The 27,207-nt window shown below is 48.4% G+C and overlaps 2 protein-coding genes across 5 annotated transcripts in view; one reads left to right on the top strand and one right to left on the bottom strand.

Annotated features, from left to right (window-relative positions):
* Nucleotides 1–27,207, bottom strand: part of LOC133359534 (uncharacterized) — a 159,405-nt gene that overhangs the window by 97,898 nt on the left and 34,300 nt on the right. The window lies entirely within an intron of this gene.
* Nucleotides 471–26,501, top strand: LOC133359537 (uncharacterized). Of its 4 annotated transcripts, XM_061577970.1 has the most exons (12): nt 471–693; nt 3,254–3,403; nt 5,283–5,361; nt 6,315–6,443; nt 9,526–9,621; nt 11,496–11,603; nt 11,928–11,957; nt 12,683–12,775; nt 14,864–15,178; nt 18,274–18,588; nt 19,737–19,847; nt 24,590–26,501. In XM_061577970.1, the coding sequence occupies exons 1-12, from the start codon at nt 679–681 to the stop codon at nt 24,928–24,930; spliced, it is 1,782 nt and encodes a 593-aa protein (XP_061433954.1). In that variant the 5' UTR covers nt 471–678; the 3' UTR covers nt 24,931–26,501. The 4 variants fall into 4 exon arrangements, with proteins under 4 accessions (XP_061433954.1, XP_061433955.1, XP_061433956.1 ...); XM_061577971.1 differs by lacking the exon at nt 11,928–11,957; XM_061577972.1 differs by lacking the exon at nt 14,864–15,178.

Raw genomic sequence — 27,207 nt, 5'->3', positions numbered from 1 at the left:
TCAACCACAACCACCACCACTACCAACAACAACCAGCAGCAGCAGCACGGCTTCTGTCAGCAGCCGTCACTCCGACCCGAGGCGTCGTCACCTTCCACCTCACCCCCTGCCCCTCCCCCCCTTCCCCCTCCCTTCCTCCTCCTCCCCTTCCCTCCCCCTCTCATCCCTCCTCCCTCCCTTCCTCCTCCCCCCCTCTCCTCCCCCCCTCTCCTCCTCCCTCCTCCCCCCTCCCTCCTCCTCCCTCCCCCTCCCTCCTCCTCCTCCCCTCCCTCCTCCCCCCCTCTCCTCCCTCCCGACCTTCCCCCTCCCTCCTCCCCCCTCCCTCCCTTCCTTCTTCCCCCTCCCCTTACCCCCTCCCTCCTCCCCCCTCCCTCCTCCCCCCCTCTCCTCCCCCCCTCTCCTCCCCTTCCTCCTCCCCCCTCCCTTTCCCCCTCCCTCCCTTTCGTTTGGCTACAAACTGAAAGGGGAAGTAGGAGACGCTCACCCTGTCTCTCTCTGTGTCTGTCTCTCTCTATGTCTGTCTATCTGTGTCTGTCTCTCACTGTGTCTGTCTCCGTCTCTCGCTTTATTGAGAGGTAGAGAGGCAGGTGAGGGGTGAGAGGTGAGAGAGACTGCGGGATGGAGACACCTGGAGCTTCAACTCCAGCCCAGGAAGAGGATCTTCGCTCGTAGCGTTTTATGTCTTCATTTGTGGTGAGACTGTGTGTGAGTCTGTGGTTCTTTGTGTGAGTCTGTGGGTCTCTGTGTCTGTGTGAGTCTGTGAGTTTGTGGGTCTCTGTGTGAGTCTGTGGGTCTCTGTGTGAGTCTGTGGGTCTCTGTGTGAGTCTGTGGGTCTCTGTGTGAGTCTGTGGTTCTCTGTGTGAGTCTGTGGGTCTCTGTGTGAGTGTGTAAGTCTGTGTGTCTCTGTGTTTGTCTGTGGGTCTCTGTGTGATTCTGTGGGGCTCTGGTGTGGTGAGTCTGTGGGTCTCTAGTGTTGTATGGGTCTCTGTGTGATAGTCTATGGGTCTCTGTGTGATTAGTCTTTGGGTCTCTGTGCGTGTCTGTGGGCCTCTGTGAGGTGATGGGTCTCTGTGTGAGTCTTTGGGTTTCTGTGTGAGTATCTGGGTCTCTGTGTGTGTCTGTGGGCCTCTGTGTGTGTCTAAGTGATGCACGTGTTGAGCGAGCGATTTCCCTGATCATGAAGTTGGCATGCACGCTGCCATTTATAGGTGGGAAACAGCAGTTCGCGGTGTGTAATGTGTATTGTATAATTGTGTGTAGTGTATGGTGTGTAGTGTATAATGGTGTATATTGTAGTGTTATAGTGCAGTGTGTAGTGTATATTGGTGTCTTCTTTTCTTATATATAAAAGTCTCTTGCGAGGGATTTGGATGCACGCCCTAAGCCCCGTGCTTGGCATAGGCTATTCCTTTTTCACGTCCGTCACCTTTAAATTAGTTAAATTAGCTTTTTTTTTGGCGATTTTGTATAGTTACGCTATTATTTATGTTCAGTAAAACCTTTGATTGCGAGCATAATTCGTTCCGGAAACGTGTTTGTAATCCAAAGCAGAGCCGGCCCAGCCACTAAGCGACCCTTGCAATTGCAAAGGGCCCCGTGGCCAGCAGAGGGCCCCCTAGAGTCACTGCTAGCGAGTGGCTGAAAACAATCATACATCAAAGGGGCCTCCAACCAAATTTTGCTTAGGGACCCCCAAAGGTCTTGGGCCGGCTCTGATCCAAAGCACTCGTATATCAGTTGTGATCACGTGACGCTCGGCAGACAAAGCGTATACTACAGGCACTACTCGTATTGCAAGACCTCGCTCGTTAATCAAATTTAATATTTATTTTAAATTTTTGCTCGTCTTACAAGACACTCGCAGACCAAGGTTTTACTGTATTTCCCTTCTCCCCGCGCTGTGTGACAACGCAGCCAGCTGCACTTGCGTGCAATGCCCACTAGTTTACCCCCCCTAGCTACCCACACGTGCCCATCGCCCCAAGGTAAGTCGCACACTTTTAAAACTATGATATGCATTTATAGAAGACGTAAGTTCGCACAAATTAATATTATAAGCATTTATATAATTACACTTTGCACTGCTCACATGGGTTGCCCCGAGCAACGCACACACGATCGCCACCTATTTTCATTCGCCTTACACATGCAGCACAAACACACCAAACACGTTCATTCTTCACAGTGTGATGTCCTCTTCTCCCCACCCCACCCCAATGACACCCCAATGCGTTCTCAAACTACTATAGAGCCCCTACACATCATTAACACATTCCTGCGGAGGGAGCTGGTAGGAACGTTGGGTTGCTCGGTCAATGGCCTGCAGGGTCAACGGCGGCGTGGTGTGTTCCGCAAATATGGCTGACTGTGAGGGCGGGCACAAGCCGGCGTGAGTAGGTTAAACGTTGAGTTTTATAAGGGCACCACGGGGTGACCAGCCCCTCCCCACCCAGCCCCACCCTCCCCACCCAGCCCCTCCCCACCCTCCCCACCCAGCCCAGCCCCTCCCCACCCAGCCCCTACCTTCACGACGGACGGATGGACACAATAATCCCCTGTGGGCTGGTGGAACCAGTGGGTTCCTACCAGTATTATTATAGCGTGTTACATGCCATTATTGTAGCGTGGCCGGGGGGAGCGGGCCAGCCCCCAGCCTGCCAAGGTCACACCTCGGCGGGCTGGGAAATCTGGGCAAGGCCGGGGGCTCTGCACAGAACTAGACCTCACCACGGCACTCTGTCTGCTTACTACTTTGTGCTATATATTCCTTTATACTGCTATACAGTCAGCATGTACTACTGTAGTGCCTCTACAGTCTGTTAAGGCTATATGGGGGATCTTTTTGCGTGTGAGTCCATGTGTGTGTGAGTCTATGTGTGTGTGTGTGAGTCCATGTGTGTGTGTCTGTACGTCAGTGCTCACCACAGCGTTTCCGTCTGGCACCAACTAGGAGGTACCTGTAGGTGGTTGTTTTGCTGGACCAGACACACACACAAAAACACACAAAGATACACACGCATACACACACGCAGACACACACCGACACACACACTACAGACACGCAGACACATCAAAGACACGCACGCAGATACACGCGCAGGTACACACGCAGATAGACCCTAACACAGTGATACACACACAGACACACACAGGCACAGACACAGACACACACGGAACCATGCGGCATGAAAACACAGCAACACCTCAAAGGAGCCCCTTTGCGATCTCGTGGTGTGCGCGGTGCGTTGCTCAGGAGATACGAACTGAAGATGCCCATCGGATCATCATCATTATGATAAGAAGAAGAGGGAGTTGGTGGTTGGAGGCGATGGTGGTTTCCGAACGGGGGAAGATGCTCGCGGCGGTGCTGGCGCTCTGCTGCTGTGTCAGATTGGTGGCTGCGGTAAGAGAAGGGAGGGAGGGGTTGATGATCATGATGATGATGGTCACTGCTATCAGGTACAGGAGGTCGTGGGTTCGATCCCATGACCCTGACGATGCCTGCTGCTGTATATTCGAAGTCTGCGTCTCTCTCATCATGACCAAGGAGATGTTAACTCCCTCGCCTGGTGTACAGGAGGTCGTGGGTTCGATACCGTGACCCTGACGATGCTTGCTGCTGCTGTATATTTGGAGTCTGCATCTCTCTCATCATGACCACGGTGGCTAGGAGATGTTGACTACCTCGCCTGTTGTACAGGAGGTCGTGGGTTCGAGTCTCTGACCCTGACGATGCTTGCTGCTGCTGCTGTATATTTGAAGTCTGCGTCTCTCTCTCTCTCTCTACCCGTGGTAGTCACTGTGTGGATTTTAGCTCGGTAGCTTCTGAAAAAGAGATACACCGCCACTTAGTGGTGAATGGTGGTTGTTGTTTTATATCTGCTTGTGTGTCTGTGTGTGTGTATCTGTGTATGTGTGTCTGTGTGTGTGTATCTGTGTATGTATATCTGTGTGTGTATCCGTGTGTATCTGTTTGTGTGTGGGAGTGGTAGTGTAGTAGCGTTTAGCGCTATTCTACAAACCCGGCGACCCTAGTTAGATTCCCACTTACGGCCACCACCACCAGTGATAGCGATTATCTGAAGCGGTCCTGGGCCTCCCCCAGGTCGACTCAGCCTCAAAATTGTACCTGGTACGATGGTGTAATTACATCACCACTGAAAGACACAAAGGCGGGCTTGCGTGGTGCTGGCCACCCATCCCCTCGTGTGCCACAGTGCCAGTAGCCTTCATAGGCACTGCTGCTCGCTAACAGCACCAACAGTCTGTTACAGGCTACACGGACACGGGGGGGGATCTTCGTTTTTGTGTTGATAACGACGACGATGATGATACACTATGACACCTCCTTTACCAGTGGCAAAATATAGTAGTAGGTTTTTACCCTTTAAACTGGTACAAAACTGACACCTTTATACAAAGCAATCATGTTTGCAATAACCACAACACAAGCAGTCAAAATGCAAACAAAAAGAAACAACTCTGATAATTATAATAATATGCACTGTCCTTGAAGTTGGGTGTGGACCAATCAACTTCAAGGACAGTGTAATGCGAGCGTAAATGGGCGGGTCGGATGTGACGATCCGAGAGGGAGGAGTCAGGGTCACGTGGGGGAGAAGTGACAGCGGGGAGACAGGAAGACATCTGGAGCAGTCGGGGGAGTGAAGAGGGGAGACCACGTTGGGTGGTCGCCGTGCCTCAGCCTGGTGGCTGAGGGGCTCATGACGGCGCCAGCCAGCGGGGTGGAAGAGAGAGTTGGGGATAGAGACAGGGAGAGGCCACGCAGGGCGGAGGTTGGAGAGTGGCGAGATCGCCACAGAGGCCACGCAGGGCGGAGGTTGGAGAGTGGCGAGATCGCCACACACAGTAAGACTCGGCACCGTCGGCCAGCGGTGACCGAGCACGGAGGAACGAGGAGCAGCGGTGGAGCTGCTGTGAGAGCAGCCGGAGGACTGCACAGGGGAGCCTGCAGCGGAGCTGCACCGGAGCGAGAAAGGCTACGGGAGCGACGGCAGCATCGGGCTGCCAAACGGAGAGGCTCTGAGCGAGGGCCGTGTGGGACAAGTTGTAAAGAACCCGAATAAAGGACAACGGAGACAGACACAGTGAACGAGTCCTTTATTACAAAGGTGTCAGTTTTGTACCAGTTTAAAGGGTAAAAGCCTACTACTAGACGATGATGATGATGGAGTGCGACGACCTCATAACAACAAAGTTACAAACGCACGTAAAAAAACACCAAGGTCTAATGAAATGCAACCCTTTCCTGCCGCCCACAGACACCCACAGAGGCTCCGTGCCCTCATGGATTTCACCGGGTGGTAGAAACTGGCCTTTGCTGTGAGCTGTGCAAGCCAGGTAAGGGCAGAGCCAAAACACGAAATCGTACAGTCACGGCATTAAAGTAAATATGCCCAGTCTGTCATACATTTGTTGACAGACTGGGCATATTTGATTTGGAATATTACAACTGTTTAGAACCCCCCTGTAGTTAGACGCTCCGTTGGTTGAACCCATGACGTCACTTCCGGTCTGACAGTATTTTGTGTCGTAGACACTAAGAGAGTTGTCGTTTTTTAGGCATGCATTGTGGGTAATGGTGGCTAGGGAGATGTTGACCACCTCGCTTAGTGTGCAGGAGGTTGTGGGTTCGATCCGTTGACCACAATGCCTGTTACCACTGTGTCTAGGAAGATGTTGACTAGCTCGTCTGGTATGCAGGAGGTCATGTGTTCGATCCCAACCCTGACTGTGCCTGCTGCTGTATATTTTGAGTTTGCGTCTCTCTCTCATCATCATCACGGTGGCTAAGATATGTTAACTACCTCGCCTGGTATACAGGAGGCCATTAGTTCGATCCCGAACCTGACGATGCCCTTCTGTCTTCTTGGTTCTTTCGGTAAAGTCACGTAGAAGGGAAATAATAAAATAATAAAAATAAAGCCTAAAATAATTCTCACGACGTTTCGGCCACAACGCAAGCAGCCGTCCTCATTCTTCACCTGAGGACGGCTGCTTGCGTTGTGGCCGAAACGTCGTGAGAATTGTATTTTATTATGTTTTATTTTTATTATTTTATTACTTCCCTTCTACGTGACTTTACCGAAAGAACCAAGAAGATGAATCCCTGCAGTCACGAAAGCGTTAAATCGAAAGATGCCCTTCTGCTCCGCGTCTCTCTCTCTTGATGCAGACAGTTCGCGTCGAGTTCCAGACGCGATTCACCGATAACTAAATTCGTGAATAACGAGGTGGATGACGATGATGATGATGATGTTGTTTGTATGTTTTGCGTCTCTCGTTTTTTGCAGGGCAATTCGTGCTGTTTGAATGCATGGAAAACAAAGGCCCCTCGATCTGTGGGAAATGTCCTAATGGATACTACACGGCCGTAGCAAACTACCTATTAGGATGTTTGAAATGCAAGCCCTGTAAGCAAGGTAACAACCACTTCCCTCGCGTCTTCACCAATGAGAATTGGCGTTCCTCTAAATATTCGATTTGGATGTATGGGAGCATATAGTAGTGTAGTGTGTTTTAGTGTGTAGTAGTGTATAGTAGTGTAGTTTTTTATAGTAGTGTAGCGTGTAGTAGTGTAGTGTGTGGAAGTGTAGTGGATAGTATTGGTGTGTAGTAGTACAGTGTATAGTAGTATAGTATATACTAGTGTAGTGTATAGTTGAGTAGTATATAGTAGTGTATAGTAGTATAGTGTAGAGGCTGACTGAAATACGGTTTCGGCGCCGAAAGTTGTCAAATGGCCTCTTTCGGCATACTTTCGTTTTCGGCCAAAAGTCAATTTTTTCTTTCGGTCTAGGTTTGGTTTCGGCCGAAACTGATATTGACTTTCGGTCGTCACTAATAAACGGAGCAGTTAATCACCATGACGAATGTCGTAACATGCGGTTTAGGATTACTTCACTAAAGTCGATTCTAATGCAACCAAGGCGCAGCAACCGGCTGAGGGAGAATGTGGAAAAAATGTTGTTTCTTAACTACAACATTTGTTTGTTTGGATATAATTACTAAGTAAGTAACACATAAAGATTTTATATTTAGCGACTCTTACTGCAGGCTCTGAATGATTAGTTCTAGATGTATTTTTTATTAAAGTAGCATTGCATCATGATTAATAAATCTCGTGTTCGGTAACTTCAGTTATATACCTTTCTGTTTCGGTCTCGGTCGAAAGTGTAGTTAAACTTTCGATTTCGGCTTCGGTTTCGGCTGAAAGTCAATTTTTAACTTTCAGCCTGGTTTCGGTTTCGTACTACTAACTTTCAGCCTGGTACGGTTTCGTACTACTTGTGGAGTGCATACGCACTCCACAAGTACTAATCCCATATCTGCATTTCCCATAAATATGCTAAATTTCTATTGATATGCAAATTATTTTGTTAAGGCGCACCTGCCCGCTCCAACCTAGCTTAAATAGACACTCCAAGCCTGGGGTGTGTCATTCAGACGCTGTCTTCTCGACAGACCTGTTTCTTCACCTGAGGACGGCTGCTTGCGTTGTGGCCGAAACGTCGTGAGAATTCTTTTATTATGTTTTATTTTTATTATTTTATTACTTCCCTTCTACGTGACTTTACCGAAAGAACCAAAAAGATGAACAACGTAATAGTTTTCCCAACAAATGTGATTAAAAGTTTACAATAGCGACACACACAACACACATCACTAAACCTAGCATCCTTTGCTAGCTGCATAAGTCAATCCATAACAGCCAGATTAACAATAGCAGTAGCAGCGCAATATAATCAAAATACATAATAATTTCATGCATCGGTCATCGATAGCTATATTTTTGATTTCAGGCCACAGGATAGCAGTGGCGGCTATGGTTGTACGACTCCTCTGGAGCATTTTTGAGTGATCGTCTTGTTGGTAACGATCCAAGCTGCAGTTTATTTGCGATAGCATTCCAGACCCTGGGGGCATCTATAGCAAAAGCCCTTCCTCCAGTATTTGTACGACAATTAGGAATGCGAAGCTGGTAAATGAGTGAGGATCTTAGCTCATATTTGTTTTCCGAAACAATAAGGAGATCAATGAGGTAATCTGCGGATTTTTTTGTAAGTACATCCTAAATAAATAATATCTGATGCATAAGACATCGATCATGTAGAGATGTTAAGTTTGACCCAATGTAGAGATCGCAGTGGTGGGTCCTATATGGGCAGTTCAATGCAAATCTTAAGGCCGAGTGATATATTGAGTCAAGCTTCTTCAGAACAGTACTGGGTGCTGATTTATATACGATGTCACAGTAATTAAGTAGAGACAGTATGGTAGCTTTTATCAATTCCAAACGGAACATAGGGGGGAAGCAGTGCTTGTGTCGATACAGAAAACCCATTTTTATTTTTGTCTTTTTAGCAATATAATCAATGTGATCTTGAAAATTCAGTTTTGAATCAAGGATGACCCCAAGATACTTATAGATCTTGACTTGCGCTATTTGATCATTATCTTTTGAATGTCCACACCAGAGACAGCTGTCTCGGGTGTAGACCAATCAACTTCAAGGACAGTGCATACATTATCAGAGTTATGTTTTTTTTTGCATTATGACTGCAGGTATTGTGGTCTATGCAACATGACTCCTCGTAAAAAAGGTGTCAGTTTTGTTGCCTGATAAAAGGGTAAAAAACCAATTATCGTAATAAAGCTCGTTGAGGCGACTTCTGGAATCCGTCTTTTATTCAACTTGTATTACAGCTTTCCTTCACGCTGCTGACAGGCAGCGTGAGAGGGACAGAGAGAGAGAGACGCACCGCCACGTAGCAACCCGGAGCCCCGCTCCCGCGTGGCCCCCTTCCTCTGTTCGTTCCTGTTCTGACCACGTGTCGTACGTCTCCACCCCTATTTAATACCCAGGTCACATGGTACGTTTCCACCAATCCTGGTTAACCTCCATGGAATATTCCAGGCTCCCTCGTAAGCTCCCGGAGCCACGCCCCTGACTCGTCTCCCCATTGGCTGTGGCCAAAGCCAGCAGAACCAATCCTTACAGCTGTTACCTTCCCGTGACGTCAGGGCCACGCCCCTAGGCTTCCCCCCATTGGCTATAGACCAGGACCGGCAGAGCCAATCATCGTGACGAGTTGTGATACGTAAACGACCCGGATATAACCTCACATTACATTAACACTGTTTGACCTCCAACCATCTGTGAAGATAGTTTGGGTGCGAGAACAGAGGTAATTTTTTTACCATTTTACTGAGTGTTCGGAGAAATGGAGGAAACCTAGTTTACTTAGCAAGATATTGTGGTCTACTGTATCAAAAGCTTTTGATAAGTCAAGAAAAAGACTGGCGCAGTACTGCTTTTTATCAAGGCTACTGTAAATGTGATTGAGAGAGTCTAATGCAGCGGATTCGGTGCTGTAATTTTTTCGGAAACCTGATTGTTTTCTATTCAATATATTGTTTTCTGACAATAAACTGCTCATTTGCGTTTCTCTCTCTCTCTCCGTGGTGGTCACCACCTGGATTTTTCTTTGTTTTTCTGCACAGACGAGGAATTTGTCCAGCCTTGCAACGGGAGCTCCGCCACGCTGTGCCGATGTAAAGCCGGTTTACACAAAGCAGACGATGGGCTCTGCGTACAAGGTCCAAGCAATGCAATTCCGACCGGTGCACCCAGCAGTAACACGAACGCAGGCTGAGGCCCCCATGCTCACGGTGGCTTAGTTAGATGTTGACTACCTCGCCTGATGTGCAGGAGGGCGTGGGTTTGATCCCCAACCCTGATGCATGTTGCCACGATGTTAGTGTGATGCTAGCGCCTCTGATTAGCACGGTGGGCTAAGAACAGTGAAAAAGAAGTTCAACGCACATACATACACAGAGACCCAAAGACACCAATAGACCCACAGATACCCACATAGAGACACCCATATTGACTCACATATTACCACAGTCGGCTACGTACGGTGCGAAAGAAGTCCACCGCACGTACATACATACACTCACTCACCCACACACCTCCGAATAGCACGGTCGGCTACGTGTGGTACAAAAGTGGTTAAATTACCGAGAGAGAATTGGATAGCAGAAGCAGCAGAAGCAGCCCTTGTTTTGTTATGAAGACGTCGTTACTCACGGCATAGAGAGAGAACCCCAGTGACATGAACCGGCTGCAGCACGCTGTCTTTCTACGATGGCCGGCACCAAAAACTGTGCCGCACTCACGCAGCCACGCACGCTCCCCTCTCCCACAAAACCTCGCATGTGGGGAGCCTCAGTACTTGACGACGCACCGACAAAAGTAATATTTACATTTGTACTTTTTTCACTTCTGGTTTTTATTTCCGATGACGTACACAACAACAACAACAACCGCCATTCGCCACTAAGTGGCGGTGACGTCACCACGACGCTTGTGCCAGGCCATGTGCACTTTGAGGCCACGTGAAGTGTCGAACGCCCGCTGGCAGGAGGTCAAGGGGTAGACCCAGTTGCCACGGGTCGACTGACCGAGATGACCGAGATGACTGGCTGATGCACCACCTGTGCCCCCTACTGTGCCAACTTGCTGTGCTTTAGCCACCCGGCGCTCCGCTCGTTGTTGTGAGCGTCGCTCCTCCGCCCTCCGTTGTTGTTGGAGGGCGACTGCCTCCAACTGCCCAGTAGCGTCCTTCACGAGCCTCCTCCACAGAGGCCGATCTTGACACCGCTGGTACCAGTCATTGGCAAGTCCACTCAGCTCCACATCCTCCTGTACCACATCACTCCATCTCTTCTCTAGCCCGTGCCGCGCCCGTTTAGCCCCCTCGATCCGGCCAAACAAAAGCTGTTTAGGCATGCGGTGGCTGGGCATGCGGGCTACATTGCCCAGCCAATGCAGCTTTGCCTGTCGGAGGAGCTCTCCGAAGGAACTTTGTCCAGATTTTTCAAGGATTTGTGAGCTCCTCACACAATCCAGCCTGCAGGTTAAACCCAGGATGGATTGTAGGCAGGCCGGCCTGAATTTTTTAGAGGGGTCCACGTTTCACAAGCAGAGAGAAGACCCGAAGCTCTGTGCGAAGTGACAGACCAGGTAGCTTCCACACAGCATTGTGTAGCCGATGAAAATATATAGCCGCCCAGCTGATTCAGAGTGAGACCTCTGCTGTGTAAACAGGAGCTGGTCATAAGCACACTGCTCAGACATGGTAAACTCTCCACTCTTTGCACAACTGCTCCATCACACAAACTACCCATGCTTAGTTTTGGTGGGGCTGATGGTAAGACCCCACCTCTTAGTGGCACACTTCAGTTTCAGCAGCAGCACCTCCAACTCCTCTTCTGAGTGAGCAGCAATCACCAGATCATCAACATACATAGACACATATACAGACATACACATAGACACATACACAGACATACACATAGACACATACACAGACATACACATAGACACATACAGAGAAACACACAGACACAGAGAGACAGCGACACACACAGACACACACACAACCCTGTGTGCGTCTCTTTTGAAACAGGAGGAGGCAAGACAGCGGGCATTGTGGTGGCCGTGATTCTGCTTCTGTTTGTCGCTGCTGCTGTTGCTGCGTTCATTTACAAGAAGAAGGGTGGAAGATTTCCTTGCGGTAAAGTAGCGCGCATTTTCACTTCTGGCATTGCACCTATAAACTAGAATCTTTATTTATTTATATACTGGCACAGGAGGAAATCCCAACAGCCGTGAAGCTCTTCATTGACTTCATGTCCAGTTTGTGCACGAGGTCAGAAAGTTGAGAATCAGAATATTTATTTATATACTGGAAGAGGAAATCTCAAGAGCTCTAAAGCTCGTTATTCACTCATTGTCCAGTAAGGGGGCGTAAGGTCATCAAGTTCAGAATCAGGTTATTTATATATATTTATATACTGGAGGAAATCTGATGATCTATGAAGCTCTTCTGTTCCCACAGATGGCGCTAGTAAGTTTTTCACCGGACCAGGTAAAAGCGTGACAGAATGTGACCACCACTGGACTTGGCTGCTGCTATAATTGTCTACAAGATGGTGGATCAGCCCACGTGGTTGAGCTGCTATTACTTATGATGGCCAAGTCGCTTCTGAAAAAATCGCTCAGAAGCTTCTATGTCTCACGTGGTAGTCGCGTGGATTTTTCTCCTGGTTCTCCGGTTTTTCCCTCCACATTTAGAATCAACGTCACGCATTTAAGAGTATTTGGCTGCTGCTATACATATCTACGCGATGATGATGATGATGATGGTAATCAGCCACTTTGTTGAGCCGCTATCATTTGTGGTGGCCAGGTCGCTTCTAAAAAAGAGCTGCATAGTTCAGTGGGGCCTTACCTGGTAAAATAAAAAAGAGTTTCGCTTTAGTAAAAATGAAGTATGCCAAGCATCCTCAGTGGTGTGAACTGGCAATATCAGAGCTGCACACAATTTTGTTACATTTTGCCTGCATTCACTTGATTTTTTATCTTTTCTCGTTCAACCTCCAGAAGGGGAGCCTGGTAACTCTAATCAGCAAGAATCGACTGCATTGGGTCTGCTTAATGGGAATACACAAAACTAATATATATTTTTTATAAATATGAAGTATGCCAAACATCTTCGGTAGAGTGAACGGGCAATATCAGGGCTGCACACCCTTTTTAACATTTTGCCTGCATTCATTTGATTGTTTTTATTTTCTTTCTTTCATCCTCCAGAAGGGGAGCCTGGTAACTCTAATCAGCAAGAATCGACTGCATTTAGCCTGCTTAAAGAGAAGCCCCCAATCCCTGAGACTGGACCTTGTGCAGGTAAAGATGAACAGCAAATCACGCAGATTGATTCCAAACAAAATACTTGGGGCCCTGCAAGGATTTGTGAGTGGCTTCTTCATATGCGTGTACACCACCTTGTCTAACGGGCCACGAGTGAAAATTCAACCACAACCTCACCACACCTGGGCAGGGCAGTTTGGCGAAGGTGTTGAGGAAAGCAGAGGAGGGAACAATGTTGGATTTTGCCACGCCGACCTCCAGCCGTCCACAATGCCTAACAGCGGTCATGATTGTCACACGTGGTGGAGGAGAGGGCTCACAAAGGACGCTGCTGCTGCTGGGCAGTGCCAGGATAGGTGCACAGTTGAGGATGCTTACGTTCGGGGGGCCAAGTTGGGACGGCGACTGCCTCCAACTGCCTAGTAGAAGCAGCAGCGTCCTTCATGAGCCTCCTCCACAGAGGCCAATTTTGACACTGCTGGTACCAGTCATCGGCAAGTCCTCTTGTACCACATCACTCCATCTCTTTTCTAACCCATGCCACACCCAGCTAGTCCCCTCTATCCGGACGAAATGAAGCTCTTTGGGCATGCCGTAGCTGGGCATGTGGGCTACATGACCCAGTCAATGCAGCCTTGCCTGCCGGAGGAGCTCACTGATGGAAATGTTTTCAGATCTTTCAAGGATTTGTGAGTTCCTCACACAATCCAGCCTGGTTAAACCCCGGATGGATGTATGCAGGCAAGCCTTAATATTTCTAACTGACGAAGATGTTCCATTAGGGGGGTCCATGTATTGCTAGCATAGAGAAGGGAGGGCATGAGACCATGGCCAACCCAAAGCTTCATGTGGAGCGATAGGCCAGGTAGCATCCACACAGCGTTACGCAGCCGATGAAAATATACTGCTGCTCGACTGATTCAGAGTGAGACCCTGCTGTCAACTGGAGCTGGTCATAAGCACACTGCGTAGGTATGGAAACTTCTCCACTCTCTCCATAACTAATCCACCAATGGAGAGTTGAGGGGGGAGTGTTTGATGGCACAAAATGCCCAGGCAGGTGCTTAGTTTTGGTGGTTCACATTGTAAGGCCCCATCTCTTAGTTTCACGTTCCAAATTAGCAGCAGCACCTTCAACTCCTCCTCTGAGTGAGTAGCAATCACCAGATCATCAGCATACGTAACATGTTTGACCAATAGGGAGCCATCCCTCGACCACACACAGGCATAAATCAGCCTCCCATTGTATCTGTACCAGATGGATATCCCTCTGGTGCAGCTATGAAAGGCTTCTTGAACTGCATGGTCGAAAATTATGTTAAATAATGTGGGAGTCAGAGGACATTTTGTCACACCCAAAGGTGACCAGAGAATAGCTACAAATACTGGCCACCATCATGAAGGTCCTTAATGATAGTGAGCAGAAGGTCAAGGAATCCGAAAGCCACCACGCTCCCATGCCCCCTTCATTCTTTTGTTAAAAAGAGGAGCCACTCCCTGTTGTTTGGCAGTCTCCTGCCCCGAGTAGAGAACTGTTCACCCCTCATGGTTACTGGAGCCAAACTGGTCCACTGGAACTCCTAAATATTGCAGAGATCCAGGTGGTACCAGTCCAGCTCCTGATAGATGAGTTGCAGCCTCTCCTCTACAGTGACTGTTCGAACGTACCCCATGGCCAGTCAGAGTGCTTTTAAGTCGTTTCTGGAGGAACCCTGAAGGTAAGGATTCAGTCTCCTGGCCCTGTCAATTGGTTGTTGGCCAGAAGTTGTAGATACCTGTCCCCCCAGGGCCTCCGGTACAAGCTTAGTTCAATATTTTGCATGTAGTTTAGTGATAGTTTAATTGAAGGAGGAGGGGTTACCAGCCCCTCGCACCCATCCATAGCACCCATTTGGCCGCTGTGGTGGCTGCAAGCGCCATGAGGGGTTAAGCTGATAGGAATTGTCCTTCCCTCCATGGCAATGCTCACATCCACCACAGTGTTTCTGTCCATCACCACCACGGGAGGTAAGGGATTGCGTTTGCCGGACTCCCCCAATATATATACACACACACAGAGAGAGGAGAGACAGAGATGAACACCAGCATTTACTGTGGCGTCGCATCTCCTCCACTACTCACCAGTTGTTCGAGACATGGACGAGTCAATGGCTGCCAAGCTGATCAGAGGGAAGAGGCCGGAACTGAAGAAGTGGATTGGCAGGGACCCCACGTACCTGCTCGACTACTTGGACAGCAAAGAGTTGATCTCTCGCGACAAATACCACGGGGCCCGCAACATCATGGTGAAAGTGGAGCGCGCCAACTTTTTGATTGACGAGTTCATCGACAGGGACGACTGCCTCACGCTCTGGAGGGCTCTCGAAAGCATACAGGACCACTACCCTCAGGTGGAGGAGTGGATCTCAGCCTGTGCATCGACCATGCCTCACACTTGTGGTAAATCAATGCAAAACGAAATGCTGCAGCTGCTTTGATATGAAAAATACTACTGATGTTATGGCTTTGTTGTGTTTGGAACTCATTGGCCTACACCAGAGACAGCCTTGTTCATGTCCTTGTCTCTGCACCTATGTTAGACCCGATAATGAAGCCAAAAGATGGACAGTACAATGACAATGCAAGCAAACACTGCTTTGATATTCCATTGGAACCTCATTTGCCAGTAGCAAAATATGATAATTGTTTTTTACCCTTTTATCTGGCAACAAAACTGACACCTTTTTTACAAGGAGTCATGTTTGCATTGACCACAATACCTGCAGTCGGAATGCAAACAAAAAAACAGAACTCTGATAATGTATGCATTGTCCTTGAAATTGATTGGTCCACACCTGAGACAGCTTTCCTTAGAGCAGTGGTTCTTAACCTTTTTGGAGGTACCGAACCCCACCAGTTTCATATGCGCATTCACCGAACCCTTCTTAATTGTAAAAATAAAATATGATTTTTTCAAATTCAAAACATAGGTATATGTTTTACTGGTGCACAATCATATGAGTCGGTGTGTGTCCTCCGCCGAACCCCTGAGACTGACTCACTGAACCCCTGGGGTTCGATCGAACCCAGGTTAAGAACCACTGCCTTAGAGCCTAGTGTTTTTTTGTTTGCATTCCGACTGCAGGTATTGTGGTCAATGCAAACATGACTCATTGTAAAAAAGGGTCAGTTTTGTTGCCAGATAAAAGGGTAAAAAACCAATTATCATATTTTGCTACTGGCAAATGAGGTTCCATTGGTGTAAATGCTTACCCCGAGCTCTCATACTCTGATGGTGCATTGTCTTTGAGTTGTGCGCCTTTTGGCGTCATCTGGTCCAACACCACGTGAGACTAGGCTCTAAGGAAAGCTGTCTCGGGTGTGGACCAATCAATTTCAAGGACAGTGCAAACATTATCAGAGTTGTGTTTTTTTACTGTTATGTTTTTTCGGTAAAGTCACGTAGGTAAAAAAATTAAATTTAAATTAATGAAAGTAATAATAGAAATAAAATAAAATAATAAATCACGACGTTTTGGAGGCAACACAAGTCTCCGTCATCAGGTGGGACCGTCACAGCCAGATTTGCTGTATCAAGTGAGGCAAAAAATAATTAAAGATACAAGTTCATAAGTACAAGTTAAGGTGGGGGGGAGGAGGGGGGGAGGAGCTTATCTGAATGTGGTAGCCAATGAATAGAACATATTGGGGGGGGGGGGCGGGGCTAAAAGAGAACAACAGGTCACATGCTAAAGGTACACCTGGTGCTAGAAGAGAGCGACAATGCACATGTTGTTTAACCCAGTGTTGGTGGCCATCCAAATACAAAAAAAGGAGAGTGCTGTTAAACGCTGGGGATGTTAACACTCGGTAAAGTAGAATAGTACCTGTCATAAAAGATGGTCCAATAATGTGTAGTTAAATCTTTTTTGCATGGTTAATAACATCTTTCCAATGATTACTCAGTTTGTACCCATCATCATGTTTGAAATTATGTCTGTTTGTATATTTGGATGGCTTCGTGTACAAACCTTTGATGGTAGCCAGAGGGTTTGCAGAGCACCTTGGTCTCGGAAAAAACAATATCATGAGAGCCCACAGCATTGTAGCAATGATCGACAATGGCGGAAGACTCAATTTTGCCGTGTTTCAGATCTGACTTTTGCTCGCGGACACGATCAGAGACATGACGTTTCGTTTTCCCAATGTAGCAATCACTACAGCTGCAACTCGGTTTATAAACTCCAGGGTATTGCAAGTCAGGGATGACATCCTTCACAGATGGAATTAGATCACGGATTTTATGTACTGTACTGAATCGGACTTGGATCCTATGTTTGTTTAGAATTTTGGAGATCTTTTTGGTCACGCCTGCTATGTATGGCAACGTGATAGTTTTGATCGTAGTTTTATGTTGCTGTTTCTGTATGGTGGGAGAAGCAGCTTGGCGGATAGTATGGTCAGAGTATCTGTTCATCCTGAGGGCCCGGTGTACATGTCTTAATTCACTGGCCAGGTGGTGTTGGTCAGAAATGCCATGAGCTCTGTGGTATACCGTTTTGATGAGAGAATTATTTTGAGATGGGTGGTGGTGGGAATCGGGTTTCAAGTAGGAATCTGTGTGGGTGGCTTTCCTGTAGACAGAATGTCCCAAGGATCCGTCAGGTCTCCTCTCAAACAGAATATCTAAGAATGGTAGTTTGCCATCTTTCTCCACTTCCAGGGTGAATCTGATGGATGCGTGTCTGGAATTGATGTGGTCCGGGAAGTGGTTCAATGGTGGGAGGCCATGTGGCCAAATGACGAAAGTGTCATCCACATACCTCTTCCACAGGGAAGGACGCAGGGTGGATGTCTGGATGGCGTCTGATTCAGACTTTTCCATGAACATATTGGCTATCACTGGTGACAAGTGGGAGCCCTTAGGGGTACCCTCATTATGTTTGTAGAAGGTGCCATTCCAGGTAAAAGTGTTGGTGAGGCAATGCCTAACCAGCGCAGGTACATCCGAATTCAATCCATGTTGGACCAAGTCCTCAATTATTGTTAGTCTGTGAGGCACTGGGATACAATTTCATAAATACAAGTTAAGAGGAGGGGGAGGAGGGGGGGAGGAGCTTATATGAATGCGGTAGCCAATGAATGTAACGTATTAGGGGGGGGGGGCGGGGCTAAAAGAGAACAACAGGTCACATGCTAAAGGCGCACATGGTGCTAAAAGAGAACGACAATGCACATGTTGTTTTACCCAGTAGTTTAGGGGTAGTTAAATTGAAGGTGGAGGGGTTACCAGCCCCTCGCACCCATCCAGAGCACCCATTTGGCCGCTGTGGTGGCTGCAAGCGCCATGACGGGTTTAGCCGATAGGAATTGTCCTTCCCTCCATGGCATTGCTCACATCCACCACAGTGTTACTGTCCAGCACCACCACGGAGGTAAGGGATTACGTTTTGCCGGACTCCCCCACTATAAACACACACGCACACAGAGAGAGGAGAGACAGAGATGAACACCGGCATTTACTGTGGCGTCGCATTTCCTCCACTACTCACCAGTTGTTCGAGACATGGACGAGTCGATGGCTGCCAAGCTGATCAGAGGGAAGAGGCCGGAACTGAGGAAGTGGATTGGGAGGAACCCCACGTACCTGCTCGACTACTTGGACAGCAGGGATTTGATCTCTCGCGACAAATACAACGAGGCCAAAGACATCATGGTGAAAGTGGAGCGTGCCAAATTTTTGATTGACGAGTTCATCGACAGGAACGACTGCCTCACGCTCTGGAGGGCTCTCGAAAGCCTACAGTACAACTACCCCCAGGTGGAGGAGTGGATCTCAACCTGTGCATCGACCAAGCCTCACACTTGTGGTAAATCAATGCAAAATGATACACGGCTGCTGCTTTGATATAAAAAAAATACTACTGATGTTACGGATTTGTTGTGTTTGGAACTCATTGGCCTACACCAGAGACAGCCTTGTCCATGGCCTTGTCTCTGCACCTATGTTAGACCAGATAATGAAGCCAAAAGACGGACAGTACAATGACAATGTAAGCAAACACTGCTTTGATAATTTTGGAATAATAACCCTCATTGAAGTGTTCGGAACTTATTGGCCTCTACACCAGAGATGGCAGAAAGCGCTGCCACAGTTGTGGAACCAAAACTTGGGTGCCATCCTTGTTAAGAGGCACACGGGCGCGAAACATCGCCCCGGTGAGTGAACGAAAAAATATCACACGATGGCCTCCCGTCCCGGTATCGAAAAGCCGTGTTGTTTTTGTGTAGTTTGTTTGTTTGTTTTGAAGCTTGAGAAATGCAAAAATAACGGATGAAAGTTTAAGAACAGGTGTGATTTATATACACAGCCGTGTCTGGCAATAATAAAAACAAGAGGTGGTGTTAAGATGTAATGCAGACTTTAGATGCCTTTTGCAAGATATCATGAAGTAATGCATTAACCCACACACACATCATACTTGTGTAAATACATGCAAACATGCTCTGATAATAACAATGTATGGCATTGTCTCTGCACCCCTAGCAGTGTGTTAGTAGACCAGAGAATGCCAAAAGGCGAACAGTACAAAGACCACCCCAGTGGCAAGATGTTAACTATCTCGCCTCGTATGCAGGACGTCGTGGGTACAATGTCAATCCGGATGCCTGCTGTATATTGGGAGTTTGCATCTCTCTGTCTCGCTCCCCGTGGTGGTCACTGCGTGGAAGTCCTCCAGGTTTTCCTCCCTCCACGTTTAGAATCAACCTCGCGCGTTAAAGAGTATTTGGCTGCTATACATTTCCACGTGATGAGCCACTTCGTTGAGCCGCTATAATTCGTGATGGCCAGGTCGCTTCTGAAAAATTGCTACACAGCTCCGTAGCGGAGCCTTACCTGTTAAAATAAAAAAAAAATTTTGTTTGAGTAAAAATGAAGTATGCAAAATAGCCTCGGTTGAGTGAACATTTTGACTGCATTCGTTTGATTTTTTATTTTCTCTCGTTCAACCTCCAGACGGGAAGCCTGGTCACTCTAGTCAACCCGACTCGACTGCATTGGATCAAGATGAACAGCAAATCACGCAGATTGATCCTAAACGACATACTCGGGTCCCTGTAATTACTGGTGAGTTTAGTCTAGTCTATGGGTCTCTATGTATCTATATGGGTTTCTGTGTGTCTGTATGGGTCTCTATGTATCTATATGAGTGTCTTTGTATGTATATATGGGTCTATATGTAACTATATGGGTCTATATTTATTTTTTTATGGGTCTCTGTATATCTATATGGGTCTGCGTCTCGATGTATCTCTATGGATTTTAAGTATTTGGCTGCTGCTACAAATGTCCACATGATGATGATGATATCAGCCACTTGGTTGAGCTGCTACAATGTGTGGTGGCCAAGTCGCTTCTGAAAGAGATGCTACAAGAAAGCTCAGCAGTGGGGTCTTAGACCTGGTACAAATAAAATCTGTTGTAGCAGCAGTAGTTGCTACGTCAAAAACTCGAACACGCGGTTAATCCGCAAGCCAGATAAACCACACGTGCGGATTATGATCAAGAACCTGGGTAGTGAGATACTGGGTAGTGAGACAGTGGGTAGCGAGACACTGGGTAATGAGACCCTGGGTAGTGAGACACTAGTTGTGAGACACTGGGTATCGATACACTGGTCGTGAGACGCTGGGTAGTCAGACACTTGGTCGTGAGATACTGGTTGTGAGACACTGGGTAGCGAGACACTGGGTAGCGAGACACTGGGTAGTGAGACATTGAGTAGTGAGACACTGGGTATTGAGACATTGGGTAGCGAGACACTGGGTAGCGAGACATTGGGTAGTGAGATACAGGGTAGTGAGACACTGGGTAGCGAGACACTGGGTGGTGAGACACTGGGTAGTGAGACACTGGGTAGTGAGACACTGGGTAGCGAGACATTGGGTAGTGAGACACTGGGTAGTGAGACACTGGGTAGTGAGACACTGGGAAGTGAGACATTGGGTAGTGAGACACTGGGAAGTGAGACACTGGGTAGTGAGACACTGGGTAGCGAGACATTGGGTAGCGAGACACTGGGTAGTGAGACACTGGGTAGCGAGACACTGGGTAGTGAGATACAAGGTAGTGAGACACTGGGTAGCGAGACATTGGGTAACGAGACACTGGGTAGTGAGACACTGGGTAGTGAGACACTGGGTAGTGAGATACAAGGTAGCGAGACACTGGGTAGTGAGACACTGGGTAGTGAGACACTGGGTAGTGAGACACTGGGTAGTGAGACACTGGGTAGCGAGACATTGGGTAGTGAGATACAGGGTAGTGAGACACTGGGTAGTGAGACACTGGGTAGTGAGACACTGGGTAGTGAGACACTGGGTAGTGAGACACTGGGTAGTGAGACACTGGGTAGCGAGACATTGGGTAGTGAGATACAGGGTAGTGAGACACTGGGTAGTGAGACACTGGGTAGTGAGACACTGGGTAGCGAGACATTGGGTAGTGGATACAGGGTAGTGAGACACTGGGTAGTGAGACACTGGATAGTGAGACATTGGGTAGTGAGACATTGGGTAGTGAGACACTGGGTAGCGAGACACTGGGTAGCGAGACACTGGGTAGCGAGACACTGGGTAGCGAGACACTGGGTAGCGAGACACTGGGTAGTGAGATACAAGGTAGTGAGACACTGGGTAGCGAGACACTGGGTAGTGAGACACTGGGTAGCGAGACACTGGGTAGTGAGATACAAGGTAGTGAGACACTGGGTAGTGAGACACTGGGTAGTGAGATACAAGGTAGTGAGACACTGGGTAGCGAGACATTGGGTAACGAGACACTGGGTAGTGAGACACTGGGTAGCGAGACACTGGGTAGTGAGATACAAGGTAGTGAGACACTGGGTAGCGAGACATTGGGTAACGAGACACTGGGTAGCGAGACACTGGGTAGTGAGATACAAGGTAGTGAGACACTGGGTAGCGAGACACTGGGTAGCGAGACACTGGGTAGTGAGACACTGGGTGGTGAGACACTGGGTAGTGAGACACTGGGTAGCGAGACACTGGGTAGCGAGACACTGGGTAGCGAGACACTGGGTAGCGAGACACTGGGTAGTGAGATACAAGGTAGTGAGACACTGGGTAGCGAGACACTGGGTAGTGAGATACAAGGTAGTGAGACACTGGGTAGCGAGACACTGGGTAGTGAGACACTGGGTAGTGAGACACTGGGTAGCGAGACACTGGGTAGTGAGATACAAGGTAGTGAGACACTGGGTAGCGAGACATTGGGTAACGAGACACTGGGTAGCGAGACACTGGGTAGTGAGATACAAGGTAGTGAGACACTGGGTAGCGAGACATTGGGTAACGAGACACTGGGTAGCGAGACACTGGGTAGTGAGACACTGGGTAGCGAGACACTGGGTAGTGAGATACAGGGTAGTGAGACACTGGGTAGTGAGACACTGGGTAGCGAGACACTGGGTAGTGAGACACTGGGTAGCGAGACACTGGGTAGCGAGACACTGGGTAGTGAGACACTGGGTAGCGAGACACTGGGTAGTGAGATACAAGGTAGTGAGACACTGGGTAGCGAGACACTGGGTAGTGAGATACAAGGTAGTGAGACACTGGGTAGCGAGACACTGGGTAGTGAGAGACTGGGTAGCGAGACACTGGGTAGCGAGACACTGGGTAGTGAGATACAAGGTAGTGAGACACTGGGTAGCGAGACATTGGGTAACGAGACACTGGGTAGCGAGACACTGGGTAGTGAGATACAAGGTAGTGAGACACTGGGTAGCGAGACACTGGGTAGTGAGATACAAGGTAGTGAGACACTGGGTAGCGAGACACTGGGTAGTGAGACACTGGGTAGTGAGACACTGGGTAGCGAGACACTGGGTAGTGAGATACAAGGTAGTGAGACACTGGGTAGCGAGACATTGGGTAACGAGACACTGGGTAGCGAGACACTGGGTAGTGAGACACTGGGTAGTGAGACACTGGGTAGCGAGACATTGGGTAGTGAGACACTGGGTAGTGAGACACTGGGTAGTGAGACACTGGGAAGTGAGACATTGGGTAGTGAGACACTGGGAAGTGAGACACTGGGTAGTGAGACACTGGGTAGCGAGACATTGGGTAGCGAGACACTGGGTAGTGAGACACTGGGTAGCGAGACACTGGGTAGCGAGACACTGGGTAGTGAGATACAAGGTAGTGAGACACTGGGTAGCGAGACATTGGGTAACGAGACACTGGGTAGTGAGACACTGGGTAGTGAGACACTGGGTAGTGAGATACAAGGTAGCGAGACACTGGGTAGTGAGACACTGGGTAGTGAGACACTGGGTAGTGAGACACTGGGTAGTGAGACACTGGGTAGCGAGACATTGGGTAGTGAGATACAGGGTAGTGAGACACTGGGTAGTGAGACACTGGGTAGTGAGACACTGGGTAGTGAGACACTGGGTAGTGAGACACTGGGTAGTGAGACACTGGGTAGCGAGACATTGGGTAGTGAGATACAGGGTAGTGAGACACTGGGTAGTGAGACACTGGGTAGTGAGACACTGGGTAGCGAGACATTGGGTAGTGAGATACAGGGTAGTGAGACACTGGGTAGTGAGACACTGGATAGTGAGACATTGGGTAGTGAGACATTGGGTAGTGAGACACTGGGTAGTGAGACACTGGGTAGCGAGACACTGGGTAGTGAGACACTGGGTAGCGAGACACTGGGTAGCGAGACACTGGGTAGTGAGACACTGGGTAGCGAGACACTGGGTAGTGAGATACAAGGTAGTGAGACACTGGGTAGCGAGACACTGGGTAGTGAGACACTGGGTAGCGAGACACTGGGTAGTGAGATACAAGGTAGTGAGACACTGGGTAGTGAGACACTGGGTAGTGAGATACAAGGTAGTGAGACACTGGGTAGCGAGACATTGGGTAACGAGACACTGGGTAGTGAGACACTGGGTAGTGAGACACTGGGTAGTGAGATACAAGGTAGTGAGACACTGGGTAGTGAGATACAAGGTAGTGAGACACTGGGTAGCGAGACACTGGGTAGCGAGACACTGGGTAGTGAGATACAAGGTAGTGAGACACTGGGTAGCGAGACATTGGGTAACGAGACACTGGGTAGCGAGACACTGGGTAGTGAGATACAAGGTAGTGAGACACTGGGTAGCGAGACACTGGGTAGCGAGACACTGGGTAGTGAGACACTGGGTGGTGAGACACTGGGTAGTGAGACACTGGGTAGCGAGACACTGGGTAGCGAGACACTGGGTAGCGAGACACTGGGTAGCGAGACACTGGGTAGTGAGATACAAGGTAGTGAGACACTGGGTAGCGAGACACTGGGTAGTGAGACATTGGGTAACGAGACACTGGGTAGTGAGACACTGGGTAGCGAGACACTGGGTAGTGAGACACTGGGTAGTGAGACACAGGGTAGTGAGACACTGGGTAGCGAGACACTGGATAGCGAGACACTGGGTAGTGAGACAATGGGTAGCGAGACACTGGTGGTGAGACTCGACCATAAAGAAGGCTGCTGTCTCTGTTATAGACCAATCAGTTTCATAGACAATGCAAGTTCATTATTAGAGCCATATTTGTTTACATGTTCACCACAAGCACCATGTGTGTGGTCAATGCCACTAAGTAACTTTATTCCTCGCAAAAAAAATAAATGCCGTCTATTTAAGATATTTGAACATCTTAACACAACTCCTGTCAGAAAGGATAAAAAAAACACGTTTTTACTTGACAAAGCTTTATAGCTAATCGGATTATGTTTGTTTATTACCACCACCGACAACCCACCCACCCACCCACCACCATCCCCAGACAAGGAGCTGCTGCAGATCCACCAGACTCTGCGCGACAACGGCTTCATCTGGGACTACCCCCACGTGATGAGACTCGCGGGCCTGGCGGAATCCTTCATCAGCGAGGCGAGCGAGAACCACGGGCAGAATGTGAACGAGAGGAACTATGCCATGCTCAGGCACTGGAGGGAGAGCCTGGGCCGGCGGGCCACCTACGGCAGGCTGGCCGAGACGCTGGACAAGGCCGGCTTTAGTGGCACGGCGGAGATGGTGATGAAGCTGTGCGACGGCTTCGCTAGGCGGGAGGAGGAGGAAGAGTGGCGGGAGGAGGAGGTGCAGGACATATATATAGACTCCTAGAGACACAACATTAAGAAGTGGAGGAGGAGCAGGAGTAGGAGGATTTGGTGGTGGAGGTCTTCCTCTTTTCGTTTTTCTCGGTATGTGTCATTGCCGTTCGTTTTATAGTTTTGTTCAACTCTGATGATGGTGATGATGATGGTGGTGGTGTTGATGGTGATGTGGTGGTGATGATGATGGTGGTGCTAAGTGGTGGGGATGATGGTGGTGATGGTGGTGGTGGCAGTGACGATGATGGTGGTGGTGATGGTGGTGGTAGGCGGTGGTGCTGGTGGTGGTTTGTGGCTGTGGAGAGCGGTGGTGGTTAGCAGCGTCTACTACAACACTAAAGACGCCCACGACCTCCTGTGTACCAGGCCAGGTAGTTAACATCTTTGCCAGGGTCCGGGATCGAACCTACGGCCCTCCTTTATACCAGGCGAGGTAGTTAGCATCTCATAGGGTCCGGGATTGAACCCACGACCTCCTGTGTACCAGGCCAGGTAGTTAACATCTTTGCCAGGGTCTGGGATCGAACCTTTTGCCCTCCAGTATACCAGGCAAGGGAGGTAGCAGCTTCTGCTACAAAAAGGCAAAGAGGGCAGAGTTCGATTGTCGCTCAAGGCCACCAACCACTCACCACCAAACCGGGCCTCCCCTAGGTCGACTCAGCCCTCAAATGAGTTTTCCCTGCTTACTGCGGTGGAGTCGTAGCCGTAGTGGTTATTAAACATCGCCACTGGGGAGAGAGACAAAGGCGGCAGGGCGTGCGTGGTGTTGGCTAATCCACCCATCCACCCAGGCACCTCCTGGTGCCAGAGTACCGACATCAGCACCGCTGCTGCTGCTGCTCGCTACTCACAAACAGCCCCTTGGGTGAGTGAGTGTGTGGGTGAGTGAGTGGGTGAGTGTTTGGTTGAGCGAGTGGGTGAATGAATGTCTGGGTGAGTGTCTGGGTGAGCGAGTGGGTGAGTGGGTGTCTGGGTGAGTGTCTGGGTGAGAGAGTGCGCGAGAGAGTGTGGTGCCTCAAATATTGGAAGAAGAAGTCACCCCCTGTGAGTGGCTGGCTGAGGTGCCATCTGTTGAGGAAGTACTGAAGGCGATCCGGAGTGTGAGACCAGGAAAAGCACCGGGCAGAGATGATCTCCCAAGCGAAATGCTGAGGGAGGGTGGCATTTGTGCACAGACTGCCCTAGATGACATCATAATGTGGCACATTAGGAATGGATCACTCTTTTAAGTATACCATTGTGCAGCAAGGGAGTAAAGTGTGGTTCTGTGAAGGTCCTGATGTGCTGTGCAGTGCATCAATGCATGTGTGTACAGCAGCATGTGATGACTGAGTCGGGCCTGTAAGTGGCTGGCAGGGTTATTGAATGTCCACGCGGATATACCAGTCACATGGTTAATGGCGGCTCAGGAACAAGGCTGGTTGTAACACACGTGTTGTTGCATTTTACAGTTAAAGGACCCAAAGGTTGTTTTTGATCGTTATATAAATGTTCTAGACTTGTTCTAGACTTAAATTTCGATTTAAAGCTTTAGTGACTGCAGGGATTCATCTTCTTGGTTCTTTCGGTAAAGTTACGTAGAAGGGAAGTAATAAAATAATAAAAATAAAACATAATAAAATCAAATAATTCTCTGATTTTATTATGTTTTATTTTTATTATTTTATTACTTCCCTTCTACGTGACTTTACCGAAAGAACCAAGAAGATTGTTCTAGACTTGGCTTTGAATTGTTCGTTTGTGATATATGCAATTAGAGGCGTTTTAGCACTGTGCATTGCAAAGGGATGACGCACTGTAATTAGTTACTGTCATTGTAATTCTCTAACTCTAATACTGTTTAGTCTATAACCATGTTTATGTACCCAGCATATGACTACTTGCAATGCTATTGAGCATAGAACACATGTAAAGTAGTAAGCTGTACAATGGTGATATACAGTACGTATACTGTACACATACAGTACATATAATGGGTGTAAGATACCGATAGAAGTGGATGGTATAGATAGACATACAGCGTAGGATTAAAGTAATATTCGAATAGTGATGTGCAAATGTGATTGTCAAAGACAAATATGGTTTATCAGCAGTAGAATTGGGTTTAAGAGAAAGGGGTTAATGAATAACCGCACGTGTAAACCAGCCACATGGTTAATGGCGTCTCGGAAGATTGCTGCGTGTAACACGCGCTGTTGCATTTTACAGAGTGACGGTGCTGTTCTTCCCAAGATTCATATGAACCACAATAAATAAATGTGCTTGCCCTCGATTTGGAGCACCTGCC

This window comes from Lethenteron reissneri, chromosome 65 (assembly GCF_015708825.2).
Source record: "Lethenteron reissneri isolate LAM-NWPU_2019-01 chromosome 65, ASM1570882v1, whole genome shotgun sequence".
Taxonomy (NCBI): domain Eukaryota; kingdom Metazoa; phylum Chordata; class Hyperoartia; order Petromyzontiformes; family Petromyzontidae; genus Lethenteron; species Lethenteron reissneri.
Note: the sequence above shows the minus strand (reverse complement) of the source record. Positions and strands in the feature narration are given on the sequence as shown.

Excerpts from the sequence above, each read along its gene's own strand:
- LOC133359537 (XM_061577970.1), top strand. Across the intron at positions 5,362-6,314 it reads CTGTGAGCTGTGCAAGCCAG|GGCAATTCGTGCTGTTTGAA; the intron begins GTAAGGGCAGAG and ends CGTTTTTTGCAG. Across the intron at positions 11,604-11,927 it reads GGGTGGAAGATTTCCTTGCG|ATGGCGCTAGTAAGTTTTTC; the intron begins GTAAAGTAGCGC and ends CTGTTCCCACAG.